The sequence below is a fragment of the Buceros rhinoceros genome, unplaced genomic scaffold (assembly GCF_000710305.1).
Source record: "Buceros rhinoceros silvestris isolate BGI_N320 unplaced genomic scaffold, ASM71030v1 scaffold13546, whole genome shotgun sequence".
Classification (NCBI taxonomy): Eukaryota; Metazoa; Chordata; class Aves; order Bucerotiformes; family Bucerotidae; genus Buceros; species Buceros rhinoceros.
The window spans coordinates 42,422-59,424 of record NW_010419401.1 but is presented as its reverse complement, the minus strand read 5'-3'; the positions used below and the strand labels follow the sequence as shown (position 1 = coordinate 59,424).

Below are 17,003 nucleotides of genomic sequence, written 5' to 3'. Positions count from 1 at the left end.
TGTGGGCACCCCCCCCAGCCTGCCCTCCCTGCCTGAGGCACGTCTGTAGCTGCTTTCACCTCAATCCCAGGGAAGCCAGTGTGATGTTAAGGGCAGACAAATTAACTCCGTTATCTTTCTGATTCACATATAAGCTCTAAGGAAAGAACATTTCTGTATGCAACAGGCACCAATCTTCCCCGTTCCTCTACTAGCAGTATCGGGGTCTTTTTCTTCAGGTTATTTCTAAGAAAATGTAGACTTGCTTTAACGTATCTACTAATACCTGCATGGAATCGCAGAAGGAATTTCTGAATTCAGAACACAAACCCTGCTGTGACATTACCCTGGGCATGGGAGCAAAGCCACACCGAGCAGCAGGCGAGCCCAGGCTCCACGCCCCCTCCATGCCTTGGCTGCACTTTGGGGAGGCTCTGGCAGGCTCTGCCCGTCCTGCCTGACCCCATGTGCCACCAATTCCCTCACAGGAACATCTTCACAGCATTGCTGGGAGCAGGGGACAATCCCGCCTCCTAGGAGGGTACAACTGCTCAGCTCCCATGGCCTCTCGGGGGAACAAACGTAACTTACTCCAGCGACAGGGGGGAAGGCGGGGTTGCTTTGCTTGTTGCTTTCTATGAAGACAACGCGCTGCTTTTGGGTCATTTTCCAGGCACCAGGTCTGGAAAATGAAAGCGGCCTCTGGTGAGTACAGTAACCCAGACGTGTTTGCACTGGCTGTTACACTAGACAGTAAACAGGTGACTCAAGCACAGCTTGGCTCCCCGGCGTGACGGAGTCTGCACAAAGGCCCGGAGTAACCTGAACTGGGGGGTTTGCCCCGTGGCAGACGCTTTGGGATGCTAGCTCTGATTTTCACGAGCTCTCGAGGGAATCTGGTGCCCCAGCTCTCCTCATAAGCAGACCTGAGCCCTCGGTTACCTTGAAAAATGAGGATGAAAACCCAAATGCAACATTAAGAGAGCGTGGGGCAAAACCAAGGTGAATAAGGCAGTTCTGTAGAACAGCTGGCAGCGCACCCGGACGAGCTCGCATATGTTCATGTGCGATTGCAGATTGCCGCGTTCAAAGGAAGGGCCCCCTGGAACTCGTTCGCTCCGATTCCCAGTCCAGCAGTCTGGCTGGCAGGTTCTCAAAAGTCTTGAGTTACCTTCAGGATCATTTCAGCCCGAGTCATGCCTTTCACCACTATCTTTGTGTAGCTGGCAGGAGCCTTCCTCACCACTTGGGACCCAATGGAGGGCAGATCCAGGAGAACCATCTTCAGAGAGTGAGTGTCCAGCAGCAGCTGCAAGAGTTAATGGCACCCTATTACTCAGGACCCTTTTACCAAGCTCCAGTTGCTGCTATAATCCAACCTCTTTAAAAGTTTAACTCTTCCCACGCTGTAAAGGGGACTGCAGGAACAGGAGGGATTGACCCACAAAACGACACTTCAAGGAGACACGATCACCCGTGGCTACGTACCAGCACCGTTTGTTGAGTTTAACAGAGCACTGCTCTGCTGGACTCAGAACGACAGCTCAGCACCTGGCACATAACGCAGGGATCCCCAGTCCTCTCCCCCTCGACAGTATAAAGTGAAACAATCTCGCTTACCTGCAGCCGTATCATTATTTAAATATTGAGGTCAAATGAATTAACACTGTGCTTCCTCCTGCGCCCCAGAACCCATTGTGTCAGGTTTTCTGCATTTACTCAACCACTGGGTTTTTTCTTTCTTTAAAAAGGAAACTGCAACACGATACAGCTGCAGTGAGAAGTGCTCAATATCCTGTGCTCACTGGTACACCAGAACTCACAGCCTCTATCCTCGTTTTTATGAGGTCAACAGCTCAAGGAGCAGAAAGGAGCAGCCACAAAATTCAGCCCAGAGAGCCAAGCACTGTCGCATGACAAATGCTGTGGGTTAGGGTTTCTTAGAGCTAAATTACCCCAAATACCACACTCCTGTGATTGCATGAGGTATGTTTGAAGAGGTGACAAGACCAGAGAGGGACAGAAATCTGGAATCACACTGGAGGAAGAGGAGCATCATTTACTTACACAGCAGCGAGAGTGAAACCCTGTGCACCTCCTGCAAATTTGGCTCTCGGGAGCAGGTGGAAGCTCCTGGAGCAATGCACAACGTTGCGGGCACTGCAGCCCCCCCCAGGAGGCACCGTGGACAATATGAACATTTGTGGTATGGCTTTCAGCACACGTGGGAATTCAGTTCAAAGGCCAAGGGCTGAGCCAAGGAGCACAGGGAGGTCACACCAGTTCCAGTCTGGCCCCTGTTACCTGCGGCAGTGTATCGCTGACGTGTGCAGCCTGTTCCCTGGCTTGCAGGGGATGAACCGGTGCCATCAACCTCGACCTGAGAAAGCAGGAACCCACCAGGCAAACGAGCAGCTCTGTGCACCCTGGAGCTGCTGGAGCCTGATGTCGCTCAGGCTATCACAGCTGGATTCCTGCATGTCTACGAGGGATCCCATGGACGGAAGATGTTTCCGTGGTTGGGGAGTTCACGTCTTTCCCACATAAGCTCTGATGTCTTGCGGGAGTTTTGTGCACTCTGCAGCACTCACAGGATCTGTCCCCTCGCCCAGTTTCTCCTGTTACCCATCCCAGGTTCCCGGCACTGCTGACTCACTGCCAGAACTTGCCGAGATGGAGAATTGTTGTAAAGTCAGAGAGACAAAACCGTCACAGAGACAGAAAGTGAACCCCGCTACGTCTTGCTCCCCGCACCGAACACCGCTGTAAATACCGCCCTAGCGTCCAGATTTCAAACACAATTATTAGCAAACAGCAGGAAAAGCTGGGTTTAGGACAGGGAAGGCTGGGAAAGCATATTCCACAGCACCATTTGCAGCAGGGGAGAGCAACTGGTGCGGAAAGATGCCAGTGGGTGACCAGGAGGTGTTCAAGAAGATGTGAAGGCAATTGAGGACCCACACTCTGCAGAGACAGAGGAGATCAGCTGCTGAAGACCTCTGTACAGCTAACCCCAGGAAGGTATGTCCCACTTACAATGAGATCTATCCACCATAAACCAGGCTAATAAAAACCTCCCCAGCCTGCTTCAAAGGAACAGTTTGTAACTGCATTATGCCAATACAGTTAAACCCTTTTAACATTAGTCACAAGCCCACTGCTGGCAACCAGTTAATCACTTTAGATGCCTATTTAAAAGAAGACTTCGTTTAATCGCTCTCAGGTTATGGCTCATCACATAAGACGAGTGGGAACGGTGCTTCACTCATTTGCTTTCCATTAAGAAAGAGGAAGGTTTTGATGTAAAGCTCCTGTTTCATTTTGCAGATGCGCACCGCTCAGAACCCGTCTTTGATGCCTAAAACCCAGGCAGCTTTAAGGCACCGATCTGAAGTTCTCGGCACTCCCATTAGGGATGATTCTGTCTTCTTTTTTATTGCATCAGCCCACGGGGGAGCAGCTGTACGTGCAGAGACAGCTGACAGCCTGCCTCATCCAACCCTCACCCTCGCAGAGCAGTGGGGTCCCCACCCCACGGGCAGAGTGGGAGATGGAGGGTTCCAGCCCTGCAGCTGCACCCACGGTCTGAGGGCAATAAACACCCTGCGCTGGCCACTCATGTGCCACTCGGGGACAGGGGCTGCTGTCAAGGGGCGGCGGATGGTAATTCAAGTGGCAGTAACTGCAGGTCCTTCCTTCCCTGAGGTCATGTCTCAGCATCCTGCAGTACCCACAGCTCCCACAGCCCAACGGGGAGACAGGGTCCTGGGAGAGAGCTGGCGAGTCCTGAGCCCCAGATGCTGGGTTGTCACTTCCCTGGGTCTCAGTTGCTGAGCTGCAGAGGTGGGGATGGCTCTCCCTCACCACGAGCAGGGTTTTGATGTGTTTGCCACACCTGAGGAAGCGAGGCCTGGAAGGCGTTGCTGCAGGGAAGAAACTGTCCTGTCTCCGGGCACTGCAGCCTCTCCAGCCTAGCAGGATTCAAACCTCCCACCAAACCCAGGGCCTCCAACTCCGGGGACAGAACAGAGAAAACACCACACTACACTCCATGATGCCGTCCACAACGCCTCCGCAATGCGGCTCCTGTGCGGCTCTGAGCAGAGGAAGACAGCGGCCATCCATAACCAGCAGACAAACCAGAGGAGGCAAAAACCTATCTGCGTTCTCTGGAGCTCAGCCAGGACACAGGCTCCAGCAAAACTGCCATCAGGCTGCTGAGTCCTTGGGCTCCCAAGGCTTCACTTCCTTGGAGAGGAAGGAGCCAGCACCTGGGAGCAGCACGCCGAGTCCCTGGCAGGCTCCGGCACTGCTCTGCTGGAGAGCTGGCACGCCACTGCCACAGGCACGTGGTGCTGAGCACCACCGACACCCAGCCCACACAGGGAACGCGTAGGAACCAACCTGCGCTTGGCATGCACGCTGTCACGTGAGACCCAGAACGCTGCGTGTGTGATATACCCAACACTTCAAAAAACAAAAAAGACTTGGTGTTTAAACTACATGAGCTGAGAAACTGCCTGGACACTCGGGTTTTCGGGTTGGGGTTTTGTTGGGGTTTTTTTGAGGGTTCTTTTTTCAGTAAAGTTTTCCTGTGGTCTCACTTCCCCTCCAAATGCTGTTTCCTACCTCGACTCCTTCTAAGGAGCAGACACATACAAGAAAAAAGGATTAAACCCATTACTGCACAGGCCTGCTCCACTGCCCACCCTCCACCTGGACTTCTGGAAGGGGAGGAAAGGGGAAGCACATCTCAACCAGCACCTTCAGGCTGACAACACCCCAGCTCTTCTGAGCAGAGATGCAGCAGGCTTGAGTTTAACCCCAGGAGAAGGCACGGTAGCAGCAGACGGAGGTTTGAGAAAGGATGGGACAGAAAACCAGCAGTCTTTCTGAGAAGAGCAAGGGAGCTTCTGGCAATAGTTTCTGCCGTGAGCTGCTTTCTTTTCCTTGGAGTGAGCACACTGAAGACGATCTCATCACGACTCCTTAGATGGGTGTGTAAGGGGTTTGTTGTTCCTGTGCTGCTGTTACTCTGATGGGCGAAGCGAGAGCTCCTCTGCCGGGCATGGTGCCTAGGGCCCCTCTCCCTGTGGCAGGATCCCTATAAACCTGCTTCCACTCTGCCCTGTACCCGAGGGTACCCCCGTTTACTCGGCTGCACCAGAGTTCGGGACATGTAACTCAGCTTTCTGCCCCTTTTCACCACAAACTGCCTCGATCTCTTGAATCCAAAAGCTGTAAAATATGACAGCCAATGGAAAGACTTTTTCTTACCTGTTCTGCGCCCACCATGCTGATAGGTTTGCACTTGAAGAGATGGTTAATGAACTTGGGGATGAAGGAGCTGCAGAGAAGACATAGAAACGACACAATTACCTGTGAGTATTTGGAGATGCACAGTCTTCTGCGTTAACAAAGCATGCAAGAACAAAGGATGGCTTTCCACAAAGACACTGTAAGTGCCTGGTTCAATCCAATTCCAGAAACACATTAGATAAACTAAATAAAAACCCAAACAAACCCTAGGTACAATTATTCTGCTTCAATCCCTGTTGATCTCAAAGTTAATGGAGAAGCTGCACACAAACCCTACAAAAAGAAATTGCTGTAAACTCTGTATGAGGTATCAGAGCACAAGGTCAAAACCACACAAACAAACTATTGCAGGAACAAAACCAGCAAGGTGCCAGGCTAGTGCAGCTACTCGTGGAGTGGAAGTATCGTGATTGTATCCAGAACCTACATTTTGCTGCATACAAGTAATTCCATAACACGCATATTACACGCTGAACTTGAGGTCCAGCCAAGGCTGGAGGTCTGCTGTGCCCTGGACACTCACTCAGAAGGGCACTCTTCCAGAGAGCTTCTGGCCAACACAATCAAGACAAGAAAAAGCTTTGTGAGAAGGAAAACACCATTACTCTTTTACTAACGTGGACTTCACTCAGAAAAGTGACCAAGTTACGTACACTCGGTCAGGGAGAATCTGGCAAGGATGGAAGCCAAACGTTCGCCACCTTGGACAACGTGCTGCAGAGCGTCAACTTTGGTCTGAGCTTTTTACATCTTGATTTTAGACTCCGTGGTAGTTTCACTCTTCAGCAGAGAAGCAGATGGTCCCTTCCAGAAGAAGCCAGAAGGACCTCCTGTCCCACCTACCCCCCTGAGCTACAGCACCAGGAAAACTCAGGAGCTGAAGGCGAGGAGGGGGCCCAGCGTGAGCAACACAAACTCCCTCTGTCGCGACCACACCGCTCGTACTCTCGTCTTCCTTTTGCTGCCTTGTTTTCAAAGTTCTGTGCTTCTTTCACACGGCCTGCTCTGGCTGGGTGCCTACAGGGATCAGGTTTCCAGGACCTTGTCCATGACCTGGTAGCAGGTCTTGAGATTTTAATGGCTCTGTCCTAAGTTCCTGTAAGTCAGGCTGTGTTCAGTCCTTCTGAATGAGGCGCTGTTTATGGTGATGATCTAAACTCAGTGAGGTTTCCCCCTTGCATCCGTCAAGCTATTTGTTTCCTTCCCACAGCACCTTGTTTGTTCTGCCACCTGTTTTCCAAGCTAGGACATTTATTTTTTGCCCTTTCTCATGGAAGAATGACAAAAGCTAACTCAGGCATAGAGCATGCCAAGCTGCTGAGCAAATCAAAAGAAATGGTTCAAGGAAGAGTCCTTCCAAGAGAAGGCTCCTTCCCTTCCCTTCCCCTCAGACACAGCCACAACCTCTCTCAGTGAATCATCTTTTCTTGGAGAAGTGTCAAGGAGAACAATTTCAAACTACTACTGAGAACCAGCTACTGGGCTGCCCCAAACAGCTTTGACTTTGGCCACCAGAGAAACAACCTTGGCAACAAAATATAAATAAGGGGAGGAAACAAGCCCTGTCTCCTCTGGCACAAAAGCTTTACAGCAGAGATTATCTGGCTTAGAAGCCCGCTTTTCAGGTGTACAACTCATTCCCAGAGGGCAATTACAGTGCCAAGCACAGCCGGAGATTAGGTGACCTACAAAGTGATCAATCGGTGGCAGCACTGGATGCAGCAGCTTGCTACAAGCAGAAGAGCACCAAGAGATTAATTGCACCATTGATCTTGCACGTAGGTCCCACTCTCCCTCCCTCCGTACAGTCAGGTGGGGAGCTGATGCTCCTGTGAGTGAGAAGCAGGGAGAGCCTTTCTTTCTGCAGGGTGGCACACCGGCAGCCAAAGAATCCCCTCCCCTCTCTTTTAAAATCTCCTTTTCTATACAACCACATGGTCTCCCGTAGACAGCACATTCTGTCTTGCATGAAACAATCCCCAGAGCCCTTAGGACGGCCACCCACAATCAGTGCAGAAGGGTAAAGTGACCTTCCATCCCCACATGCCTGTTATTTCACGCTGCCTTATTGGAAACAGCTCCTCAGCTCCAGCAGGACAGATAAGACAAACCATAAGATCCAAGGGCTGCTCTGGTATTTCTTTCCTTTTTTTTGGACTAGCAGAGACCATCGAGAGCAGTTGCACTTAACTGAAAAATTCACTGGAGTCTCTTCCTAGGCTGGACTCCACGCTTGGCGCCCTCAGCATACAGCAGGCAATCCTGATACGAATAATACGTGCGTATGCAACGGTAACGCTCCACACGAGGTTTTGTTCTCTAAATGCCTTTGCTCCCTGCACATCCACAGAGCGAGACTGGATGCCAGAATTCATTTACAGTTTCGGCTATAAAACTGAATCCAGCAAACCCTCCATAGAAGCAGACAAGTCCCCAGTGCAATAATAAAGCAGTGCAGGACAGATGAGAAAGCTAAAGCACAGAAACCACAGCATCTGAGAGGCTTCCGTCCAACGGGAGCGGCTCCGCCAAAGCCTGTGTTTTCCTAATCCCCTGCACTGATGATGCATCACACACACTGCCTTGCTAAGCAAGGCAGACAGACATGCAACCACAGTCTGTCTGTCCAACAGGAGACGAGCTGCTGCAGGACATTATTCAAAGCATCCTCGTGTCGCTGAGTCACTGCAGCGGAGAAGGGGTTTGTTTTATGCCACCCCCGAGGCAGTGACCAGTCCTTGCAGGCTCACCCAGGCTTAGCTCAGCCCACGGCTTTGAAACCTCCAGGAGCCTCCTCATCACGATCTTCCTCCACCTGAGAGCACGATGCAAAGGCCAGAGCAACTGGGAGGAGGCTGCTGCAGGCAGCCACCATGCCTGGCTGTCCGTGATGGACGAGCCACTTTTCTGGCAAGCGGAAGAGCTGTTTGTTTTTCCTGTCTCTCGGTTCTAATCTCTTCCTCATTGAGGCCGGGTCACAGACTTCCCAAACACATCCCGGCGGAGCAGCCACAGCTTCACCGCTGCGGTTTTTGATTTCAAAGGATAAGGACCGAGTGAGAACAGAGCCCCTCGCCCTGCCGGCTGGAAAACCAGCTGCTTCTGCCTGTTCCAAGGGAGTGAGGGTTGCACATTGGTCAAAACAAAGCAAAAATGACAAATTAGGTTAGAGGATTGATGCCATTTCTGATGGCCATTATTCTTCTTCCAGACTTGGCTCAGATCCCTCGGTTTTAAATTTAGTGACTTTAGATGCCTTCTCCCCTGTGGTCCTGTAACTCAACACTAGCGCTTTACTCAATCCATTAGAGCCGAGAAGTGGCTGGCGGTTCAAAAAGATACAGGCATTAACAGGCAGAGAAGCACAATGCCTGTTGAAAGGATTTCCAGCGTTGTGGAGCACACAAAAGGGCAGGTATTTATGTTGGGCAGGCCAGCATATTCCCTAAGAATTCCGAGCTTCAAAAATACAAATGTTTGTAAACATTAAAATGTCATAAGCACCCTGTTCTTAAAACCAAGCTGTACCGAAGGACTCCACAAATAATCTGGCAAAAACAACCTTCAGGACCCAATTTTCCCTTCCACACCCGATCCACGGTGCAGAGAATTCAGGATGGTGTTTTAATTTGAAGATGCTGAAGATCAGAGCTGTAGCTGTCTGCAGAAGGCTTTAGGGTGAGTGGCAGTTCCGCGGGCTTCTGTGCCCTTCTACGGAACCTGCTGTGGGGAAGGCGCTTGGACGTGAACCTTCCTCAAATATGAGCGCTGGGTATTTTATCTGCAGTTTACTTGGTATGTGTTTAGCAATAAAGTTAAAAGGGAGGCAACTCAGCTGAGGTATTACGAGTGCGCTGCGAGCAGCTGAGTAAATGGGGTTTTTTATTTACCACCACGTTAGCGATATAAAATTCAAGCGTAACCACACTGAAGGCTCAAGTGCAATAAATTTTCACTGAGACAGCATTTCAAAGAGCGATTATGGCCGGCCTCATAATATGATTTATCAGCAACTGCTCCTTAATGCGAACTAATGAGTACCCTGAGATAGAAAGGGGGAATGAGACTCTCAGGCCAGGCTCCCCGCTGTGAAGGCTAACGGTGCTCAGAGAGCCTGCTGCATCCTCCCCTGCTGAAGCTCCGCTCTCAAACCCACACAGTAACTGCCAGGCCATACAGTTTATTTCTGGGTGATTAGCTTATTACAGATGAATGAAACATTAAGGTATTTTGGAGTGACACATGATACGCACAGTACTGTTCCCAAGTCTATCAGCATAGTCACATGCGACACCAAAAGCAGCAGCTACAACTGGCAGCGTCCTCCCGAGGATTTTTCTTGGGGCACTGGCATGCAAAGCTCAACTGGCCACAGGCAAGCAGGGAAGAGTTCAAAGCGTCTTGCCAAAGAACTGAATATTTGTTTCCGACACGTAGCTTCAAAGTTTGGATGTCCCAGACATGCTGGAGAGCTGCATCTCAACCCTGAATCCAGAAGCAAGGGGCATTTCTGTCTCACCTTCCAGTGTTTTCATGCTGCTCTACTTTAAGTGACTCACCAAGATGACACTCATAATATCCCCCAAAATCTGAATGTATATTTCTGCTCCTTACTGAACTATTTTTGCACAGAAAAGCAGCTTTTAGACTGTGAAGGTGCAATATACACACCACGTGTGCCCTCCTCACAGTGTCACAGCTATGACAAAAGTTATCTGGAGGCAAACGATGCCCCAGATGCCTCCGCGCCTGGAAGCACCGCAGCCTGCTGTCACTGGAAGGAAAGTAGGTTCCAACAGCAAGAGTCGTGTCTACAGTCAGACGTTGAAAGTATTTTAGAGATGTCCAACCCAAAACCTTCTGTACTTGGCAAACAGTAGACAGTGATCATCACAATATTTTATGCGATGGTTTTGGCATGTAAGGAGGAACCAATCAATACAAATATCTGAGGAAATCTGCCTCAGCAAGAAACTTGAGACGAGAAATTGAAGTATCTTTTAACTTTGCCAGCAGCTGCTGGTGTTTGCTGCCCTACCCCACCTCCCTCTGTGGTGTCTGGGGATGGAGAGGGTCTTCACCCAGACCCTAACAGCTGCTGCAGCTAGAAAGCAAACAGATCATCATGTACCGACAGACTATGAAAACTGGAGACCATGAGAAACTCTGCGCCCTGTTGGTAACTTACTTGGCAAATTTTATGCAGAACTGAGTGAAGTATTTTCTCGTGGAAGCCAGATTGTCGCGGATGATGGGGACGTTCTGTTTAATGTGGAGAATCACTGAGGTGACATAAGGACTCTGGTCACCAACGTGTTCCACGTTCTGCCATTGCATCTGCACAAAGGGGAAAAAACAACCTGAAAGACTGTTTAGGTCATTAAGATTTAAGCGATAGGTAAGGAAAAACTGTACAAACTTCCTGCCAAAAGATCTCTAAGGAATCATCAAGATGGCCTCTGCCATTCACCACCAGGGTCACGTTCTTCGTCACTGTAATAACTGAGCAAAACCCTTCCACAACAAGATACATAAAAGACCCAGAACGGCCCCTTCTGCACCAGAGCAGATGCGACCAGTAACCTGCACAGACAGGGACCACTAGCACTGAAACAGCTTTTGGAGCCCACCAGACTGCCTTAATATTTAACAGTTTGCAGTTTGCTGGGATGAAGTGCCCATATAAATCCTGATTACAGGCATTTGAGAAAATATCTGCAAGCTTGCAAAGCCTGGATTCCTGTATGGCAGCCAAGACTTTAATACTGGGGAGACTGATGACAGATAAATGGAAGAGGTAGAAATAGTCTCCAAGTCCAAAACACCCTGCACTGAAAACACTCCTGGCACACAACTCAGAATGCCAACTTCAGCTCACCCTGAATACAGGAAAAAAATACAAACGAAGAAGAGTTACTCAACCTCCCGTTTTGTTTTCATTTACCACCATCAGCAGAAACGCAACAGAACAGCCCCTGTGAGCCAGATGTGCGACTCCCTTGACTTTCTCTGAGCCTCATTTTCAGTACCCAGGGAGTACATAGCGTAAGCCATGTGAAAAAAAAAAAAAAGTGAGGTAATTGGGTGAGGCCTGGCCAAGCATCTCAGTGTATAACAAAGCCTCACTGAGGAACACAAGCGTCCAGCCCCGCGCTCCTGGTTCTACTGTTCAGAGACTGTGCACGCTGCAACGTCCTCTAACTGTTTGGAGATGCTGTTCCTCCTGCTGGAGACGAAACAGGAGGAAAACAGATACGGAATCAGGATAGGAAAGAGCACATGTGGAAGATGAGCCTTTTCTTCTGAGGGGGTGTTTGTCCTCAGGCTTGTTTTCTCAAGTTCTGGATTCTGCAAGGAAAGGTTTTTTATTCCTGGTTTTAATTTAGTCACGGCTGCTTTGTCCACTGCAACCCAGCCCATTCAGTTCCACCCAAACATCATCCAGCCTAAGTGACTTAACGGGCAAGACAAGCCAAATTCTTTGTAAAACCACAGTGTCTGAGAGTCTACATGTGTCCTACCAAATCTGTCTTTATTGAAACCAACCAAATGAAAGCCCAACCTGCTCATCTCATCCCCTGGGCAGCACGAAGGCGTATTTCTCTCACCACCCGCTCTCCAGGTTTTCATTCTGGTTTACTTTCATTTGGAAGATGGTCCAAGAGACAACTGCTTTTCTGCTCCTCGTGGTACCCAAAGAAAATACTTTGTCCCTGTCTCCCTGATGTTCTCGCGCCCTCCCTGCACTGGCCCTTCTCGACAGACAGCACTCCTCAACCAACAGACCATCCCCGCGTAGTGGGAACGGCCAAGAGCGGGAAGGGACTGCTGAGTTGAATTATTGCACCAACAATAAAACAGTAGCTTTTTCATTTTGTTGGTCTCCATTCCAAGAGCAATACTTTACAACCAAACCTTTAAAGCATGAGCAGTAAAAATAGCCCTTTGTGTGTGTATGTGGGTGTGTTTCACCCAAAAAAAACCCCCACTAGCTGCAGTAGTCCACATACTGAAAAGTCATCACAAGAAATATGAGCCCAACTCTTCTGGTAAAGCTTTGTTCTTGTCATTTTAAATTTATTCCTCTTTTTCCCTCGCCCTGGGTTTTTCTTGGGATATCCACACAGTTTACATACACCAGCTGAAAATGAGCCTGAAGAACCGGAGCAGCGAGGCCTCACACTCGCTGGCCAAAGGGAGAAGCCCAGCACACGGGCAGCCCCGGCAGCGGCCACCAGCCACCTGCATGCCACAAGGACACGGGGTGACACAGCCACTGGCAAGTGGGTTTGAAGACCTGTTGCTACCTTCAGTGCTGGTTTTGACAACAAAAGCCACAGGACCTTCAAGATTTTAGGGTGGTTCCTTAAAAAGGGGAGAAGGTTGAAACCCGGAGCAAAAATGGGGCAGTGTGACACGTAACCAGAGCTGCACCCCCTTTGGGGCATAGTGGGCGCTCAGGACGGCCCTGGGCTGCCCAGCTGAGGGTCCTCATGTTCCCACACGTCCCTCTGTCCCAAGAGAGCTGGTGGCAGGGCCAAACCAGGAACCATCAGGTCCCTCCTCTGTGTCCAGCATTGGCATGGGTCTCTAGCAAAAGGGGTTTTAATTTAACAGAGGATGAATCCACGATGGCCAAGTCTCCCCATGCCCAGCAGCGTGCTACTGCCAGCTTATCGTTACAGGCTCCGGACGGGGCACGGGGAGCATCTGTAACCGCTGCGCCAGCACCTTCTCCCTTGACCTTGCATCACTCCTGCAGGAAGAGGTGGGAGGGGAGAGGAAGGGCAGCGGGTGCTGCAGGCTGCCTTTGAAACTGCCTCCATCGCTTCCCGACGTGGGATTTGGTTTGCACTGCTGCATGCTGCGCCTTGTGTGAGGGCTAAAACGCACCCATGCTGACTTTTAATTAGCAACTGGCCGTGCTGATTGCTCTGCTCTTGGGGCTTTCCTTGCATGTATTGGAGAGACTGCGAGAGCTCCGTGTGTGAGCTGTTGTCCACTCAGTTGTAAGGGAGTAGGAAACTGCAACTGTGCCAAAAGGTTTTAGCAAAATATAAGAAACCAGCAAGTGATCGACATGAGTCACTGAAATGTCCCCCAGCCCCACTCAGAAGCACAGTTTTACTTATAAATCAATGCTTAATTCAGCAAGTAAATCAAACCTCATCCAGAGCAAGCCATAAGCTTAACTGGGGCACAAACACCCCGTGGAGATTAGCAGTTCTCTCACCCCAGCAATTAAAAATAAAGCACACCAGGCAACTGAAGCGCCGGCTACGGATCAGTACCACACACTGGCAGTGCTTTGTTATCCAGAATATGACAACAGGGGTTTAGGGCAAATTGCTCTCCCACCTCCCCATCCTACAGCCGTGTTTAATTGTTCTACACCTGCTGCAAAGTTTGAGTAAAGATTATTACCTACAAATTTGGTAATACGGGCCCTTCTCATCCTTTACCGTTTCTTCCCGAACATACAAGGTAAAGAATCGGGGAAACCGAGCGCTGTTCCCAGCTGAAAGCAGTATTTATGATGCTATTTTCTGTTAAATCTCACAAAGTGGCCAGCAGCCAAAGTGGATTTAAAGGTTTTTCTTAATTTACCTCTGCAGTTACCGAACATTTTTGAAAAGAAAAAAAAAAAAGCCGGACTCCAACAAAGGATTGGGAGTGTTTAATCTTGGAGGACACCAGAGTGAAGTAAATGAAAAGAAGCTAAACAAAGGAAGAGCCTTAATGGAGTAGGAGTCTTGAGACAGACGTGCCTTCCCAGTACAGGAAAATTGGAACAGATCAGACACAGAGTCTTTATTCCTTTAATAAAGACTGAAATTTTACAGGTCCAAATACTAACTCTGCGTTTAAATAATTATATGCATTTCTTATTCAACTGTCAGAGTAATAACCCGGCCCCGAAGGAAAGCGAAGAGGAAGGTGAAGGAAAAAAACCTCTTGCACCAAACCCAGATGCAGTAAAAATCACATAAAAGCGACTCTGTCTGATGCAAATAGTGGAATGTGTGCACAAGTGACAAGTATTTATTTAGCTAATTTCATAACACTTAGCTTGTTTATATATCGGCAGTCCCATCACATGTGCTGCATTTTACCAGTGTTCCAAAGACAAAAATAAATGGCCTACCAGCTGCTGCTCAAGGTTGTGGTTTACTGGGGTATAAACAGTCCGAGCTGAGCGGCTCCAATACTACCACACTAGGTAGGGTCAGGAGATCTCAGGAACTGACATGGCACACAGGCAACACCTGAAGCGCTGAGGGCTTCCTAATGGTGTTATTTTACTGGGGAAGAGAAAAAAATCCTCTTTTCATTTGGCACATGTACAAGCTCTATTACCAGCTGCATTCCACTTCAAGTGCTGGCTGGGGGTGGTGGGGGTAGTTACAGCTGGAATACATCATCAAGCAGAGAGCTATTAAAATTCGTGGCAGCGAGACAGTGTGTTGATCCTACAAAAATGGAGCTCTATGTTTAATATTTCCAATTAAAAAAACCCAGTTCAATCCACTTTTGTTGTCTTCACCTCTGCCTCAAGCAGTCTGGGTTTTCACAATACTTTGGCAGGAAAAGGCAGCTCTGCGTTTCAAACGTATAAAAGCCAGCAGTGTAACTGCAACAAAATCCTTAAGCACTAATCACGTGGGCCTCTCTAGGAACGGCTCCATATGTCCTTGAGAGGAGCACAGGAGCAATAGGGCTCAATCTCAGCTCCATCTCACCCTCTGAGTACCTCCATTTAATAGCCACAAACAAGCAGGCTGGTCAAACTCCTCCTGGAAGAGCGCAGAGGATAGCGAACGAGAAGAGGAATTTGAAATCTCACGCTAACAAAAGTTTTCCCACTTTTAAAGGCCCTCGCTGGCATTAGGAGGGGAAAGAGATAGCCTTAGAGACTACAGAAAGTATCTTTTATCCGTGTGTTTTAACGTGCTGCGAAAGAATGAAAGCTCTAACCTGAACGATAGGTTTTGGAGTGAAGGATGCATTTATACCTACAGCAACTGCTGCTCTGCGAGGCTAGGAGAAATCAAAAGATGGTGACGGCTCAAGGAGGCATAAAAGGACATTTCCACGGTGAAAGCAAGCAGTCAAAGCAAACGAACTCCATATGGAGCTGAAGGCTAGAAAGAAATCCAGCCCCTACCTTGCTCATGGCAGTCAGGGCAGGGTCACAGGCTGCATCCAGGTCCTGCACTAGCAGCTGTATGCTGTTGGAGATCACACTGCGGGGAAAAAAAAGAACCAAGCATGAGTTTTAGTACGCAGCAACACTGTGCCAGAACTGGCTCCTTTGTGTGAAAGGAGGAAAATCCTCGACCAGCTGACAGTAGCGCTGTGCTGTGAACACACAAGGCTAAAACTTGTACTGCAAAGAAGCCGGGAGGTTCGGCACGCCGTTCAGCGGGGAGCCACACAACGGGCTGCAGGGCAGAGGGGACGTTTTTACAGTTGAACTTTCTCTGGTTTGACACAAACAAGGGGCTGCAGAACAAGGGTGTCAGATGGGGTAACCCACAACTTCCCATCAGGAGGAGGAGAAACCCCTGGGTACCGAGTCCAGACCGGGATTTGGCTTCAAATTTAACCCAGTCTGCATAAAACTAACATTTTATCATCTCTCCTCTTACTCAGAGTCAATATTCTACTACTCGCAGAAATTTGCAAAGAGGATTTTAAAAAGCACATCTGTATGAGTTCTGAAAGCGTGTCCCGTTTGAGAAGATCAAGGCAGATGTTATTTACACTATGTCTAGGATCGCCGCCATCCATTGTTTGAGTTTCTGAGACATATACCAGACTAAAGGACACATTAGTCAAACATATTCCCCCCCGCCTTTTTTTTTAAAAACAGCATATTGCTTAGAGACATATTTGATGCCACCATATAACAATGTGCATAAAGGTGCAGCTGATGCTAAACCAACACTGTCTGCAGCAACTGAGACCACCCTCAAGGGCACATAACCCAGTACTCACGTTACAGACAACTTCTAGAAGCAATAAATGACTGTTTCACTAAGTCAGTCCAGTTTTAAAAACAGTGCAAACTTTAAATCTGCCACAGATGCCTGTTTACAACTTTGGGATTAAATATTTAAGAACTGGATTTTACTTTTGTCCTTTCTCATGACGGTAGCACAGATGGGAATCGCAGATCTATAAAAAATCTGACCGATGCTTCCTCAAACCGTCTTTTCTCCCCCTCATCTTCTCTGTCCTGGTGCTACTCTGGAGTTCACTCCTCCAAAGATTTTTAAGTGTCCACCTCCTCACTGAGATTCGGTATCACCCACTCCTAATTCTGCTGCTGGAATCTGGGTGTTGCTCTTCACCACAACCCAGGGAGGTTGTGTCTTCCCTTTCCCAGAGCTCCAGCACACAAAGTCTGGAATAAGATGCCAAGTAAAAGAAAAATTGTTCCTTCGGAGCAATTACTTTTTTTGTAAAGGCAAACTCGTCCAAAACTAGTTGGAAAAATTAGTATGAGAGATGAAGTGACTCCTGGCTTCAAGTTACATGATGTGAAACTCGCATTGGGATAAAAAAAGCCCGTGACCATTTCTGCTGGTGCCTCTGCTTCTGCCGGGCACTACAGGACTTACTCCCTCGGGGGATTCCACCGGCTCAAGCGATGCCAAGGGAGGCAGGCTGAAATAACCACCTCCCGGGCACAGCTGATTCCT

At 49.0% G+C, this 17,003-nt stretch overlaps 1 protein-coding gene across 1 annotated transcript in view; it reads right to left on the bottom strand.

The window, feature by feature from the left end:
• Positions 1-17,003, bottom strand: part of VPS53 (vacuolar protein sorting 53 homolog (S. cerevisiae)) — a gene marked incomplete at its 5' end in the record, with an annotated part of 59,824 nt that overhangs the window by 2,797 nt on the left and 40,024 nt on the right. Inside the window, 4 exons of the mRNA XM_010138906.1 lie at positions 1,151-1,288; positions 5,257-5,326; positions 10,487-10,635; positions 15,464-15,542. Of these exons, the coding sequence (XP_010137208.1) occupies positions 1,151-1,288; positions 5,257-5,326; positions 10,487-10,635; positions 15,464-15,542 (436 nt within the window). The remainder of the gene's footprint in view (positions 1-1,150; positions 1,289-5,256; positions 5,327-10,486; positions 10,636-15,463; positions 15,543-17,003) is intronic.